Here is a 17,224-nt window from a genome sequence, read left to right on the forward strand (position 1 = left end):
AAAACTAATAAAGCCTGTCATCCAGAATACTCCGTTCCCACTATTAAACATGGTGGTGGCAGCAGCATGCTATGGAGATGATTTTCTTCAGCAGGGATAGAGATGTAAGTCAGAGTTAATGAAGGATGGATGGAGGGAAAAACATCCTTAAATTCTAAAAAGAAAAATACTTCTTCTCACTGCACCTCCTGATGTTAGAAACTTAGTTTATAAATATGAACTATATGACTTTATGCAATTTAGAAATAATTTGTTTCTTAAAGTCTTCTTTATATACTCAGATTATGCCCAACAAATGGTTTTGTTACAGTTTGGTAAAAATTATAGTTTTGTCTGAACATTGTCAGAGATTTTTCAAACCCTCTTCATCTTTTTTTCATATTTATATCTCTACCCAATTTAACAATTTAATTACATTGATTTGTTAATATCTTGTTTTGTTGTAAACCATTTTCTTTACAATGAAATGACAATAAGGTGAAGATAATTGTTTATTGGTTATGTACAACCCCAATTCAAAATGTATTCTTCTATTGCTGCAATTGCTGTGGGTGCAAATTCATATCAATTTCCTTTATATATAAACTATGAATTATTAATTCATCCATCCTTCTATAAGCTATTATCTTGTTATCTCCCTGGTGAAATACTTTACCAGACTAATGCCTTTAAGATCTGTGTTTACAGAGGTCTAATGTGATTGTTCTCCCCACCTACACAGAAATTTGCATGCAATCTGTGTATAAGGCTTTAAAAATACATGAAGGAACGTGATTTAGTGCTCGGGTAGGTCCATGCTTTCAATGCAGTCCATTTTTTACCACTTAAAGTGAGGGTGGCGTACCTCACAGCTGGAAAATAGACAGGGCTTCAGCTAACACACTCCAAAGTGCCCTTTATATGCAATAAACCCGCAACCTGCAACACACACACACACACACACACACACACACACACACACACACAAACACACACACACAGTCTCCTTGTGAAGTTTTAGCAGGGGAACTCTTATCTCCATTGAGCAAACTCTTCAAGTGATGGGAATATTCTCGGGATATTATCTAGTCTTCTGTTTAAACAAGATAGCCAGGCACCTTTATCACCATCCTCATACTCTGGAGGGTCTCTGACCACTATGCCAGCAAGGACCATTCGGCTGCCAGGGGACCCCAGCCAACTTACTGCCAGAAAAAAACACAGACTATGAGGATTTGGAGTGATTGAAAAAGATTAAAGGGAGTCTCTTAGTTTGAGTTTATAGTACCTATGGGAATCAACTCAAAGATCATTCTGGACCTTGCTATTTGAAGGTTGAACCGTTTAAAGCCAGCTACAGTAAATATAGTCAGAAAATTAAGTTTTGTTTTCTGTTGGGCAAAAAAATACAGTATCTTTTGAAAATGTAACAATTTTACTTATCATCATTGATTCAATAGGCATTTATGGTCATGTATATGATTTTCTCAACCAAATAGATTCTATATGCTTAAAAAACACACACAAACACACAGGTTAAAAGGTTTTATCATGATACATTTAGTTCTCGCAGGTTTTTTGAAGAAATTGGTAACTTTGTTAATAAGGTAGTGGTATCAAAAAACAAAACAACAAAATCTTTATTTTGTTTTTTGTAGCCATTTAGAAGTTGATTTGCTGGTATGCTATTGATCATTGTCCAGCAGATTACTGGATATACTCCTTCAGAATTTTCTGGATTCATGGTTGCATCAGTTACAACACACTGCCCAGTTTCTACAGCACCAAAGCAGCCCTAGACCATCATACTACCACTACCATGGTTCACTGTTGGTATGATGTACTTTTTATATTAGGCTGTTTTAGTTTTAAACCTGATGACTCAAGATGAAAACCTTCCAGAAAGTTTTAGTTTTTTCTCATCAATCCAAACTAGTTTCCCACACATCTTGGGTATTATTATGAAGTTTTTTGGGAAAATATGAGATAGGGCCTTTGTGTTCATTCTGGTGGCAGTGGTTTTGAACTTGAAACATTACCATGGATGCATTTTTTGCCCTGTTTCTTTCTTATTGTTCATCCATGAACAATGGCCTCCATTGAGTCAAGTGAGGTCTGTTGTTCTTTAAATGTTGCTCTGTGTTATTTTTGCAACCTCCCGGGTGAAATCTTAAAATTGTTTTTGGTAGGCCTGCCATTCCTGGGAAGATCCATCTCGTTTCTCCAAGTTGTGGATAATGGCTTTCACTGGGGTTTCCTGGAGTCCCGGAGCTTTAAAAAATATTTCTTAACCATTTCCAGACTGGTAGATGTCACTGAGTTTGTTGCTTATCCAATGGATTTCTTTAGATTTGGGCATGATTTGTTATTGTTTTTTTTTATATATATTTTAGGCTACTTCATGCCGTCAGGTTATGCGTAAGTGACTTTTTGATTCTACTGGAGAGTAATCAGGGCTGGGAGTGGCTAGTGAAATTTCTAGTGAACTCATCCACCACAGAAAAATTTTATTAATCACAATTAAATCATGATTAAACAAAAGAGGATACCACTTTTTCCACACAGGGCCAGGTTGGTTTAGAGAACATTTCAATTAATCATTTGAAAACCACTTTACTTAGGTTGTATGATGTATGTTATACAGTAAATTTTGTTTCATGATCTGAAACGTCTAAGTGCGACAAAAGACACCGAAAGAGAAAGCAGAATAAAGCTGTAAGGGGCAAATACTTTTTCACAGCATTGTAAGCAAGTCTGAGGTGCTGACATCTCATGAAAAGACACAAAAAGGAGAACAACATCAAGACAGCAAGAAATTTGTTGTAATTAGTGGAATAATAAAAAAACAATGCATCTCCAGTCCAATTCTATTTCAGGTCATAGCATTAATGAATAGGTGGATAAAATCCACAACCTAAATCTGTCATATTTGACACAAGTAATTCTGCTGCATACAACAGAGTATGTCAAAACAGCACAGCAGCCTTTTTGAGAGGAGCACATACACACCCACACAATGTGCCATGGCAACACAAATCTTCCTTCTGTTGGTGTTATTTTGACTGTCTGGCAAATCCACCTCTTGTTTTCAAAGCATTTTTCTTTCCCTCTAACAGGTGCAAAGCCTCTCAACCCAACACATCAAAGAGGCGCATGCACCTGTGAATAAATCAGCAAATAGGAAAAATCCAGAGTAGAGCCTCCTAACACCAAAGAGGTAGTATTTAAAGTGCCATATTTAATATTTATGAGGTACAAGGCTTTGGCGGTTGAATGCTTGTTTACTGAGATGTGTCTTTTGTCATTGGAAGGAGGTTTGATATTCTACCAAAGTGTATTTACATATACTTGTGGTTTCTGCCTCTGGATAACATCACACACACACACAGCTCTTCCAGAACATGTGACAATATGGTCCTTTTTCACATTATGTTTCAGCATGCTCTCCTAAGTGCTCTCCTTCCCATGAGATGTATTAAAAGCCCTGCTGTTATTCTGACAAGGCTGCAGAGTTTCTTATGATTTGCTAGACTTCTGTGCATAGAAGTAGTTCAAGTTATTCCATTCAGTTGCAGAATATTTCTGTCCAGCGTATACAGTGCCTTCCAAAAGTATTTATATTGATTTACCTTTATGACATTTGACAGTCTTACAGCCACAAATGTTTGTGTATTTTATTGGGATTTCTTGTTATTATACCATAACAAAGTAGCATATAACTGTTAAATTGAAGAAAGAATATTGCAGCTGTATTCAGCCAGCTTTATTTTTATTCTCCTAAATAAAATCCAATGCAACCAGTTTCAACCGCTGTTCTTGGAATACCTTGAGAACATTATGAACAAAGAGCTCCATAAAGACACACACCAGACAGGTCAGGGATAATGTAAAAATGTTTAAAGCAGGGGCAGGGTTAGGTCATAAAATAAAGAAAGTCATGGCTAAAAAAAAGCTGCAAGCAATCTTGTATGCAGTTTCCCACAAGCCATGTTTGGGAAACTGCAAATAGATGAAAGAAGGGGCTCTGGTTTTATGAGACCAAAATGAAACATTTTGTTTTCAGCAAATGCAAATTGTTGTGTAGTAGAAAAGACTGCAAATCAAACTAAACATACCATCCTTACTGTGAACTATGGTGGTGGGAGTATCACACAGCAGGCATGCTTGTCTTCACCAGGTGCAGGGAAGCTGGTTTAAGTTGATGGGGAGATGGAGAGAAGCAAATACCGGGCAATCCTGAAAAAATAAAACTGGTAGGGGCTGCAAAAGATTTGAAAGTAGGGCGGAGGTTGACCTTTTAGCAGGACACCAACTCTTAACAAATAGCCAGAGATGGAATTGCTTGGACAATGTATTTTCATGTGTTAGAATGGCCCAAACAAAGTCCAGATCTAAATCGAAATTAGGATTCTGTGGCAAGACTTGGAAATCTGTCTTCACAGGTGCTTTGCATCCAATCTGATGGAGAGGAATGGCAAAGAAGTACAAAGCTAGTGGATATCACAAAAGACTTGACAAAGATGGGGTTTCTTTACAGAAAATTAGAACATTACCTGTCATTGTCCTTTCACCTCACAATTTTGTATCACATTGTTGTGGTCTATCACATAAAAACTCGAAAATATATTCAGAGTTTTTGACTGTAACATGACAAAAACGTTCAAATGAAATAGAAAACAATATATATATATATTTGCAAGGCACTATAATTGCCACTCTTTGGAGTAATTTTTCAATAGGAATAGACAAAAACAAGAGCAAAACTGATAACTTTTAATAGCATGACCGTTGTAAGCATACACTTATGGTGGCTTTGCAGCTGCCTCTAGGAATCTTTTTGACTGTGATGAATTTTAAAAGGCAATAATTTAACATGGATGCAATTAAATAAAGCTAAATACTGTTTAAATTCTTTGTTTTTTTTAAAGCAAAACAAACTCCTACAAGGTTAATCCTATACTTGGATGAGCTAATTACATTAGCTGAAAGAAAGCTGGTGAGCAAAGCCACCATTCCCAGTGAGCACTTAGAGAAAGAAAGCATCTGGTGAAAGCAAACGCTAATGAGAAGCCACTAGAAAGACTGGTCACAGACTCTCTCTTTTACTGTTTTTTTCCATGGAGTGTTCAACAACTCTCCCACACTTCCTCCCCTCTTGTGTGAGCTACAAATACATCCATCCATTTCATCCCCAAAGGTGAAGCAAACCCATCCATTATGACTCAAATCAGGCTTAATGTATTTCACACGCCTAAATGTAATATCGTCATGATGATACACGTTAAATCAAAATAGCAGCATTCTTCTTATAATTATTTTCCACAAATGTTCTCTCCCAAAGCGGGCTCATTTCACAGAGGTTTTGGTTATTAGATCTCTCACGAAGCTTGACCAAGTGAGCGACTCCTGTGGCTCAGCAGGCCGAATGATAACTCCTGCATATCTGCCGCCCCCAGCTGGCAAACCTGGGAACTACCAAAACAACAGTACTACGAGTCATGTTGTAGAAAGGCATTCTTATTAAACTGGAACTGTATTTTGACATCTTTCATGACCGCCATGGATTCATGATACATTAATAAGCTAGAATAATAAAGAGATAAATCACTAATTGTAGGGGCAACTGATCATTAAATTGTGATTTCCAATTGCCATTTAATGTCTTTTAGTGATAATGAAAGGGATGATTACTGTAAATGTTATGGTGAATTTACTCTTTTTTGTAAAATGCCTATAGGCAACATTTGTTGTGAATTAGCGCTATATGAATAAACTGAATTAATTATTAATTGGTAGTTGAAGCCGGTCTCAATGGTCAATAGGCAAGAATACACAGTAACAAAGAACATCCATCCATTCATTCATTGTCTCCTATTTATACAGCACTGGAAATGCGGGGTAGACCCTTGACAGGTTGCTCGTCCATCACAGGGCAACACAGAGACCCACAGGACAAACAACCATGCATGCACACAGTCCTGAGGGCAATTTAGAGAGATTAGTTCATCTTACATGATTGTTTTTAGACTCTAGAAGAAAGCTAGATTATCCAGAGAGGGCTAATGCCTTCACGTGGAGAACATACAAACTCCTAGAAGAAAGAGCCAAGGACGGGATTCAAACGCAGGACCTTCTTGCTGCAAGGCAACTGTGCTAACGACAACACCGAGCAGCCCAAAACAGGGCCTATTTTAAACAAATTACTGTTGTTACAAGAAGCCTGTCAAATATATATTTGCTATTTAATTTGTGACATTTAGAATCAGGACAGTTTTTTTAGGTTGTTTCAAGCTTTTTTTATGTATAACATGTAACAACAGCATCTGTCAGCTATTAAATGTGATAAAATCATTGTGGTTTAATTGTAGAATGAACAGAGGACCCATTTAACCATTTCCCTAAAATGTAAATGCAAAGTGCTAAAACTATATTTTAATCCCAAACAAATAATGGGTTCAGAGGATTTTTAACATATAATTTAGTAAAAGGTTTTAAAGACAGCATATCAAATTGTGTCAATTGCAATTACAATATTACACAATACTTGCATTTTTTTTGTTAACATCTGAAGTGTTGTTATTGAATTACCACTTGTTACCAAGGTCTGTATGTCCTCAAGAGTCCTTCAACTGAAATTGATCAAATCCTTTATTCCAGCCAGGTGAACTTTTTTGTTGTGAAATTGTTTGCGTCCTAAATGTAAAATATGTCAGGTCTTTGAAGGTGCTGACCGGTTGGCAGTTCCCAGCACCTCCAGAGTCTCTGGGATGTTGGATTTGTCTTGTCCAAACCACATGAACTGCTCCCCTGCCTGCTCCACGATGGCCTCTGCTGACCTTAATTTGTGGTTTCGAGGGAACCTCCTGGTCCTGTTTGGAACATTAATACCCTCCACTGAAGTGAAGTCAGTTTGGTACGTAGAGAAGCTGCCTCTCGGTTCTTCGCTGCAGCGTTCATCTGAATTGTGGCACAGGCTAAAATTAGATTTGCTCTGACCAAGGTTATCAGGATACTTCCTTCGTCCTACACCCTGATGTACACAAACACAGAAAAGATATGGATGTGGTAAGAATTTTATTATTTAAAATGTATCTTTCATATCCTAAAACTATATAAATACTCACATTAGAGAAGACTGAGATGTTGTTTTTTAAGACATTCTTGTTGTCATGGCACGAGAATGGATATTCTCTGGATTGCTGTAAAGTAGCAGAAAAGGAGGAAATTGCTGTCTAAAACCATTAAATATTTTTATTTTATGGATATAGTAAGCCAAAAAAAAACTTTCAATCCCTTAAGCAAAGGTTATACTGTGAAACACGGATGAGCACACAGACCTGATGAACTTTCCATTTAGGATAGGGCTCAAAGTGCAAATCCTCAGGCAACAGTGTCTTAACTTCCCTCAGCATAGCTCCAGTGGTTGTACAAGTTTCAAGAGGCCTTGACTCATTTTCTGAACAATCTGGATGGGCAAACTAAAAAGAAAAACAGATAAAACCAGAAAGCAATGAGTTTTGGATCCAATTATTTAAAAGGGTAATAAAATGTCATGTTTCTTACCCATTTGCCATCATTGCCCATCGCAAAGTAACGTTTTCCACCTTTTACCATTTTTACACAGTTTGGGATGTCTCTATTGAATGGTTTCACCAGAACAAAACAAACACAAACTTAGCAACTAAATTAAACTCTGGTGACCATGGAAACCTGGAACAAGCAACATGTAATCTGATACCGGATCACCATGGAGCTGTGGAACTGGATTTTTGACTGAAAGAGAGGGGAAAAGTAGTGCTGTTTATCCATTTACTTAGGAACTTGTATAATATGTTGTACAATCTTCTCTCTAAAGTTGTAGTGTTGAACAATATGGGACACTTTGCAACACATTAAAGCAGTTACATAAAGAAAACCAGAACAACATGAAAAATGTAGATTGAAGAACACATGCAAACAACTTATATTAAACACAAAATAGTGAATTGTGCGTTTCTCATTTTATTACATATTTTTGAGAAAAAAAAGTCAAGAATTGCACATCATGAGCCAATTACAGTATCTTTAAAAAAAAAAAAAAATTATGCTAGATAAAGAACTTTACTCATCTATTAGTTCATGATATACAGGACATGGGTTACTGGAACCATGTTCTGTGGTCTGATGAGATCAAGATCAACTTATTTGGTTTGGATTGCATTAAGCGTGTGTGGCGGCAACCAGGTGAGGAGTACAAAGACAAGTGTCTCTTGCCTACAGTCAAGCATGGTGGTGGGAGTGTCATGTTTGGGGCTGCACGAGTGCTGCTGGTTATGGAGAGCTACAGTTCATTGAGTGAATTATGAAACATTTACTGTGACATACTGAAGCAGATCATGATCCCATGCCTTGGAAGGTGGGCCACAAGGTGGTGTTCCAACATAATAACGACCCCCAACTCAGCTCCAAGACCTCTGCCTTGCTAAAGAAACTGAGGGTAAACGTGCTGGGCTGGCCAAGCCTGTTTCCAGACTTATGCCCTATTGAGCATTTGTAAGGCATCCTCAAATGAAAGGTAGGACTGGAAACTACTGGTGGCCACACAAAATATTGACACTTTGGGTACAATTTGAACATTTTCACTTAGAGATGTACTCACTTTTGTTGTTAGCCATTTAGACATTGATGACTGCATGTTGAGTAATTTTAATGGGACAGCAAACACTGTTATACAAGCTGTACAGTGACTACTTTACACTGACAAATTTTCACGGTATCAAACCATCATATCTTCAGTGTTGTTGCAAGAAAAGATATAGTAAAATATTTACAAAAATGTGCGGGGTGCACTCACTTTTGCGAGAGACTATATTTAAAAAATGGTTTAATGGTATTTTGAGCACAAGAAAGGGTTGGTAAAGAAGCTACTTTCCTTTGTTGGCCAAAACTGCTAATGCTAGCGCCAGCAAAGTCAAATAGTTACATACGACTCGTGGCCATCTTGTGAGTTCATAGACTTTCCTCACCTCCATTTTAGTAGTCCATTAATCCACATGATGGCTAGTTAAAACAATAAGAGCAATTATACAAAAGATTATTGATTTATAACTTGGCAAATAATATTTACATAAATATTATTTTTACTAAGATAATGGTGGCTGGATAAAACAACATTAAGAATCAATTATCCAAAAAGGTTGACTTCCAATTTGGAAAATCATCCTTTAAAATATTATTTTATTAAAATGTTTTGCCTACCTTCTGATTTTGCATTGTGACTGGTTGTTTGAAGACATACCAATTGCTGTCATTAATTAATTTTAACTACTAATTTGACCTCACTTCCAAATTCTTCATGATAAACCTTGGTTATTTCTTCATTTTGCTATTAGTTTTAGTTGAATTGTTCTAGCCCAGTAAAGAGTTTGTTTACTGAACAATGTTTAACTTGGAGTTTAATAGTTTCTGTTAATAAATTCTCATAGTTTAAGGAGAAGTTACTGTTTTGAGAATGCCTGTGCTCAAATCACTCTTTCATCTATTCCAAAACTACCACCACATTGGGATGGTAATCATAGGACAATACTTAACAGACCAAAAACTATTTAAATATTAGCAAACTTAATTATATTATTACACAATAAGTTATTAAGAGCCTATAGGGAAGGTCTAACATTAACAGCAGAGGAGCTCTGGTAGACCTCGTCATCCGAATAAACTAAATCTAAGCATGGGATTTTTTTTTACCGAATGAATAAAATAAGAAATAAGTTAATTAAAATTTTTACTGGTAAAGTATAATTTTAAGGCTTTTTTCATGTCTTTACCAGGGATACCAGGCATAGTTAACGACAGGGTAAATAACATAAAAAACAAAATCCCCCAAAAAAATGAAATTAATGTTCCTTCATTTTCATTACTGCTTACAAATATATAATATAGAATATAATAACACTTAATTCTGGGACTGGGTTTTTTTTTGTTTACAAAGCAAGCTTCCTTTAACAAACTTAAAATCCTAAATAAATAAATAAATAAATCATGTTAAGCCTTTTAAAAATAGAAATCAAATTGACCAGATGAACCAAACATTTTTGGTGATTATTGACATTAATCCACTATTTTTAGAAGTATGTTGAAAGACATTTGGCTGCTTATTAACTCATAAATGGATTCTATAACACAATTAAATGCATTTTACAGCTCATGGCTAATATTTAAATAGATTTTTAAATACAGTAAAATACTAGGTCATTTATGTCCCATTTTATTTTATTGATGCTTTCATTTAAACAAACAGATCAAGAAATGTGACTACAATGATGTCTATGATCCCAGTGCGATACCAGACGTTTTCTGATGGCGAGAAGCTGTTTTTACCCAAGCGTCCCCTGTAGTGTCATGGACTCCTGAGGACAAGATAAGAAAGTTAAAAGTTTAAATTGCATTTGGAAGCCATTATGTTAAGAGGTTAACATGTGCAGTAATGAAATTATTAGGACACCCTGCGACCACCTGTCTGTTTTTACTATTTGGATCTGAAATGTTTTGTAAAATGTAATCTTAGAAATGCAAATCATGGTGGAGAAAGAAATTATTACCACATAAAATGGCTAAAATTACACATAGGTGAATAATATAAATAAACACGGTTACTCATCAACTCAAAGCCATATGCCATGTTTAAACTGTTTGCTGTGATCCTGACTGTTGAAGTGAGTGTAAATACCATTTTGAGATTGAAAGACCTTTTTGATTCCTTCAGAAAGAAGGTTATAGAATGCATGTGCATTGATATACACTGCTAAAAAAAAAACAAAGGGAACTCTTAAACAATACAATATAACTCCAAGTAAATGAAACTTCTGTGAAATCAAACTGTCCACTTAGGAAGCAACACTGATTGATGATCAGTTTCACATGATGTTGTTCAAATGAAAAAGACAACAGGGTGAAATCTTTGGTGATTAGCAAGACTCACTCAATAAAGGAGTGGTTCTGCAGGTGGGGACCACAGACCACTTCTCAGTACCTATGCTTTCTGGCTGATGTTTTGGTCACTTTTGAATGTTGGTGCTGCTTTCACACTCGTGGTAGCATGAGACAGACTCTACAACCCACACTAGTGGCTCAGGTAGTGCAGCTCATCCAGGATGGCACATCAATGCGAGCTGTGGCAAGAAGGTTTGCTGTGTCTGTCAGCGTAGTGTCCAGAGCCTGGAGGCGCTACCAGGAGACAGGCCAGTACACCAGGAGGCGTGGAGGAGGCCGTAGGAGGGCAACAACCCAGCAGCGGGACCGCTACCTCCTCCTTTGTGCAAGGAGGAACAGGAGGAGCACTGCCAGAGCCCTGCAAAATGACCTCCAGCAGGCCACAAATGTGCATGTGTCTGCACAAACGGTTAGAAATTGACCCCATGAGGGTGGTATGAGGACCTGATGTCCACAAACGGGGGTTGTGCTCACAGCCCAACACCGTGCAGGACGCTTGGTATTTGCCAGAGAACACCAGGATTGGCAAATTCACCACTGGCGCCCTGTGCTCTTCACATGAAAGCAGGTTCACACTGAGCACATGTGACAGATGTGACAGAGTCTGGAGACACCGTGGAGAGCGATCTGCTGCCTGCAACATCCTTCAGCATGACCGGTTTAGCAGTAGGTCAGTAATGGTGTAGGGTGGCATTTCTTTGGAGGGCCACACGGCCCTCCATGTGCTCGTCAGAGGTAGCCTGACTGCCATTAGATATCGAGATGAGATCCTCAGACCCCTTGTGAGACCATATGCTGGTGAGGTTGGCCCTGGGTTCCTCCTAATGCAGGACAATGCTAGACCTCATGTGGCTGGAGTGTGTCAGCAGTTCCTGCAAGATGAAGACATTGAAGCTATGGACTGGCCCGCCCGTTCCCCAGACCTGAATCCGATTGAGCACATCTGGGACATCATGTCTCACTCCATCCACCAACGCCACGTTGCACCACAGACTGTCCAGGAGTTGGCGGATGCTTTAGTCCAAGTCTGGGAGGAGATCCCTCAGGAGACCATCTGCCGTCTCATCAGGAGCATGCCCAGGCATTGTAGGGAGGTCATACAGACACGTGGAGGTCATACACAATACTGAGCCTCATTTTGACTTGTTTTAAGGACATTACATCAAAGTTGGATCAGCCTCTAGTGTGTTTTTCCACTTTAATTTTGTGTGTGACTCCAAATCCAGGCCTCCAATGGTTAATAAATTAGATTTCCATTGATGATTTTTGTGTGATTTTGTTGTCAGCACATTCAACTTTGTACAGAACAAAGTATTAATGAAAATATTTCATTCATTCAGATCTAGGATGTATTATTTGAGTGTTCCCTTTATTTTCTTGAGCAGTGTATATTACTGGATTGGGCATGAAGTGACTACCACATGATACACATGCACCATTACTATTCATTCAGCCTGGGCTGCTGCTGAAGCAGTGTCAGAAGTACACAAAACTGGTTCTTTTTACAAGACAATAAAGTTATTTGAGTAGAACAACATATTACTTTGACAGTTTGACTTGAATGTGAGATATAATTTACATAAAAAATTTTATTTGTGAAAAAGTATAGAAAAAATAAGCAATGTACACAGGTATGCCATGAAAAGTATTAATTTATTAAGTTTGTTTTGGCCTCATAGTTTCCTCAAAGTGGAACTAACCTCATTAAGCTAGTTCTGCTGGATAGGCTATACTAGCATTTTTCTTTGTCACTAGGGTGTGTCTTACCTGCTCCATTATGAATAAATATTCATTTACAGCTATTTACTGCATTGGCGGCCAGTGTTTTCTTATTTTTTATCCTCTCTCTCTCTGCTCCTCCTTTCCTCTTTGGCTGTTTCGGTGTATCCCTGCACTGCTGTGACTGACAGACTTGGAAAAAAAAGGAGGTGGGGGGTGTTGGTCTTCAGTCTGGGAGCTTTAGTCAGATACCCAAGTGATCCACAACAAACAGCATGGATTGTTTATTTTTCAAAAAAAATGATGCACCCTTTGGTTCTGGCCCTTGGCAATAGCAGAGCGGGCCAGGCCAGTGGGAAATGTCCTTGTTCTTCTATAAGATATTGTAATAATTTTATTGCCCGGTACTGGGTGAGACTGGCTATTTTTCCTCAACTACAAAAAGCTTGTTTCATTAATATCTATATCTATAGCGCTTTATCAAGTCCCCAGAGACCCTAAAGCGCTTTACACTACAATCATGCATTCACCCATTCATACACTGACAGTGGTGAGCTACACTGTAGCCACAGCTGCCCTGGAGCAGACTGACCAAAGTGAGGCTGCCATAAACAGGCGTCACCGAGCCCTCTGACCACCATCAGCAGGCAAGTTAGATGAAGTGTCTTGCCCAAGGACACAACAACTGAGACAGACAGAGCGTGGGGTTCGAACCAGCAACCCACCGGTTACAGGACAAACTCCTACCACCTAAACCATAGCCGCCCCTTTTACAAAGAGTAAAATAAAGTTGTTTTTGTTGTTCAAGTGCAATTGAATTTTTCTCTTTTCAAGAGATAAACATAAAATAACATGAGACATCAGAAAAACCGAGTATCCAATGGGGTGGCCTAACTTTTCACTTCACTGTACAAATGACAACATAATTGAAAGTTCTTGTAATGAGTTATATTTAGGTTTGATATCTGGGAGAGTACTCTTACTCTGAATGACTGACTGAGATGTTTCTCTTGCACCATTCATTGCGACTGTAAATGTGGGCGTAAACTGGGTTCCCCTCTCTCTGCGGAAGTGCTTCTTCAGCTGTTTGCCCAGATGTTGCCACCTAGTAAAAATAAATATTATAGAAAAAAAAAACAATAACATATCACTGAACAAATCATAGCTTCTCAAGCTTTGATCACAACATTGATGTTATTTTGTAGCTCTTACCTTTCTGTTATGTCATTGTGTTTATTCAGCCGGTCTGCTTCGGCACTCTTTTCCTCGATCCATCGCTGCACAAGTTGCTCTTTGTCTCTTTGTGCCTGCTCCAAAGCCTCCTTCAGTTTGTTCTGCTCAGATCGCAGGGCTTTCAACTCTTTGGACTGACACTCCATGGTGAACTCAAACTCCAAGAAGGTTGCCTTTAAGTTGTTTTTTGCTTTAGCCAGACCGAGTGCCTCTTGGCGGTATTGGGACACACTGGAAAAGCAAAGTGGTGAAACAGTCATTCATTGATCTCCTTGTAGTACTGTTGCTTAACCCTCAGATATTAGATTTCATGGTACAAGTTTAAAACATAACGGCAATCATTTTTCCTAATTTGGTTCAGACGTCATGCCACTATGCCATGACATGTTTCGGAGATGCCGTGAAAAGCCAAAGAGAGAGACAGCATGAGGTCTGACCTGCTCAGACCAGCTAAGCACATGCCAAAACAAGATGTTGTGCCCAGTAGGACTAGCTAGGCCTGGATCAGATTGGTTAAAAATTTGTTGCAATGGTCCATTTACAGAAATTGCTTTTTAATATTTCAGCAAGATAATTTTTTGAATTACTTACAATTCAATTCTTGAACTGAAAGAGCGAAACAGCCAAACATCTAACAGCCCTCTGGCCTCATAGTAAACTCAGTGGGCAGACAGCACCTGTGTGAGCCACCTCTGGCAATATTTTTGGTTGAGAAAGAGAGACAAGGTTGAAAGACCTTACAGAAGCTGGATCAGAAGTCCAAACTGGGTTAGAGAAAGTAAAGAGCTGATAGTCTGACACAAAATGGAAGTTTCCCCCATTCTGTCCCATAAGGCTGTTTCCTGGGGGCCAAGCTCCATGATATCTTCCAAACATTTCCTCAGACTCTGGGCAGGTATTTAGAAAATTGAAATTATGGGCATATACAGTGCGTTTACCTTTCCCTAGAAACCTGCCATTTCATTTATTCTCTAACCCTTTCAAAATCCTCTGCAAGTAGTTAGATGTTTGTTTATGCCTTGTAAGTTAATTAATCATTATGTTAGTGTGATTACTAACCGTTTAATTATTGATTCTTATAGTGACTAGAGGCAATATAATCATTCAGTTTGCAATCTCCTTTTTTAATGAGACTGATTTGATTTTTAATAGAAACAAATTTTTCCCATGCATTGTTTATAAGCTTTAGTATTCAGATATTTATCCAGCCAATCTTTACTTCACAACTACTGTAAGATTTTATAAAGTACATAAATTTCAAGTGCAATAAATAATTTCCTGCATGTTTATTTTTCTGAGAGGCTGCATTATGTTAGGGAATAGATGGGCTCTACATTACCGTGACTGCCAGTATTGTAGCTCAGCTTCTTTCACATACAAGACTGAGGTAATGTCTGAGACAGTTTGAGACAGCTGGGGAGACAAAACAGGGATTGACTTATTGGATTATGAGAAGATGTCATCAGTTTAAAGGTCAGGAACTGCACAAATCAAACAATGAAGAGTGTAGTCAAGTTCTTTCCCTGTGCTGTGAGCCGAATTATATGCGAAAAAAAAAAAAAATCATACTTTGAATGAATTTTAATACATATAATTTTTATTCAAGTCTAATACTTATCTAAAACATTTACAAACCAGTTGGGGTCACTATGCCCAAGTTTATATGTGTAGGTCCTAATAAATTTATATATCATCAGAAACTCAATTTATGAGTAATGTGATTTTTTACAGTGAAAGTCAAATACATTCATTATTCACTCACTGTCATTCGGCTCAAGCATTTATTTGTTTATTTTGATGACAATGGCACGGGTTATTGAAAAAACAAAAATTATGTTACTCAAGAAAAATTACAATATTACTTAAAAAAAAATAAAATGATTTCCAATACTAAAATGTCAGCCTACATGAAAGGCATCATAATGGGAGAATACATGCACGAAATACTCTTCACACAGAGAACTGTTGTTGTTTCATTTCCAGTAAGAGATAATCATCTAAATTAACAGAAATAAAAACTTCTCTCACTGTCTGTAATGACTATACACACGAGTCTGTCTGAACTGAATAACTAAAACAAATGAACCCTTTGATGATACTGTAATTTACCTGTATGTTTTCCAACTTTAAGATTAGCTACCCATTAAACCCACCTTGTCTGCCAGGTGTTCACTTTCTCTCAGCTGGAGTTGAAGGAGTTTGGTGTTTTTCCCAACGTCTACCTCTGCTCTTTCCAAACTAAAATTATTTTATAAAAAAATAAATAAAACAAAACACAACCAAATAAATAGTTATATGAAATGAAGAGCTAACATGCAATACAAACCTTTTGCATTGAATATCCTCCACAATCCATTTGCGAATTTCAAATCGTTCCTCCAGCTGAGACACTGGAGAGAAACAGGCGATTATGCCAAGGCAGTGATTATCACAAATAAGCTCTGGAATATAGAGCAATTATTCTTACATCTAGTGAAAACGCCAACATATGGATGTTTCTCTTTTTCGTCTCTGTGAAGAAGTCGAGCTCGCACATGATTCTTCCAGCTCTCCATTGTTACATATAAACAGCCCCACAGTTCACCCCTGGTGGACGTGTTACTCGTTAAGTCATCAGCAGAAGAATTTGCGTCTGGCAGCGAAGTTCCACAGCTCCTCCCTGTTCAGTATGCAGCGTGACATTCGCTGCATGTAGGTCCCAGTATATAATATAATATAATATAATATAATATAATATAATATAATATAATATAATATAATATAATATAATATAATACTTAAAATTATATACGTATATATAAAAAGTGCAATTTGAATAAAACTAGAAATAAATATATGAAATAAATAATTCTACAGATAATTATTTAAGTTATTTATTAAATACATATCTAAGTTATTTTTTTACCTTTGCAGCAAATCATGAATGAGAGTGGGCAGGGCTGATACTGCCATATGATTGGTTTGTATTTTGGGCTGCAGATTACCCAATCAGATCTTCGGATCTATTTGAAGGGCCTTAATGATGGTTTAAGTTATTTTATGATGGACTGTGGCACAAATATACAAATATTTATCAAACAAAGCATTTATTTAGATTTGATTGTGGTCCTTGATATTTAAAATGCACAAATATACATTTCAAATATACAAATTAAAATGTTCCTGTCTGGGAAGAATTTCAGAATAAAAGCCCTCACAGAACAAAACAGGAGGTGCTCAATTTTTCTAGAAAAATCTCCCCAATCTATTTCCGGTTCACGCCTCTTTTCATAACATCGTGTTTTATGAAAAATATTCTCATTCATAAAGACTGTAGTTTACT

At 37.4% G+C, this 17,224-nt stretch overlaps 2 protein-coding genes across 2 annotated transcripts; both read right to left on the minus strand.

The window, feature by feature from the left end:
- Window positions 1–6,609: 6,609 nt before the first annotated feature.
- tex36 (testis expressed 36) lies at window positions 6,610–7,703 on the minus strand. Its single transcript, XM_047351018.1, has 4 exons — window positions 7,543–7,703; window positions 7,317–7,457; window positions 7,104–7,178; window positions 6,610–7,009 (listed from the first exon to the last, which is right to left on the minus strand). Exons 1-4 carry the CDS (start codon window positions 7,591–7,593, stop codon window positions 6,689–6,691), a joined length of 588 nt encoding a protein of 195 aa, XP_047206974.1. The 5' UTR covers window positions 7,594–7,703; the 3' UTR covers window positions 6,610–6,688.
- Window positions 7,704–10,209: 2,506 nt separating this feature from the next.
- Window positions 10,210–16,568, minus strand: si:ch1073-143l10.2 (uncharacterized protein LOC565165 homolog). Its single transcript, XM_047351017.1, has 7 exons — window positions 16,370–16,568; window positions 16,229–16,292; window positions 16,056–16,140; window positions 15,242–15,315; window positions 13,882–14,133; window positions 13,653–13,774; window positions 10,210–10,367 (listed from the first exon to the last, which is right to left on the minus strand). Exons 1-7 carry the CDS (start codon window positions 16,455–16,457, stop codon window positions 10,285–10,287), a joined length of 768 nt encoding a protein of 255 aa, XP_047206973.1. The 5' UTR covers window positions 16,458–16,568; the 3' UTR covers window positions 10,210–10,284.
- Between the last annotated feature and the right edge of the window lie 656 nt (window positions 16,569–17,224).

This window comes from Girardinichthys multiradiatus, chromosome 22 (genome assembly GCF_021462225.1).
Source record: "Girardinichthys multiradiatus isolate DD_20200921_A chromosome 22, DD_fGirMul_XY1, whole genome shotgun sequence".
Taxonomy (NCBI): Eukaryota; Metazoa; Chordata; class Actinopteri; order Cyprinodontiformes; family Goodeidae; genus Girardinichthys; species Girardinichthys multiradiatus.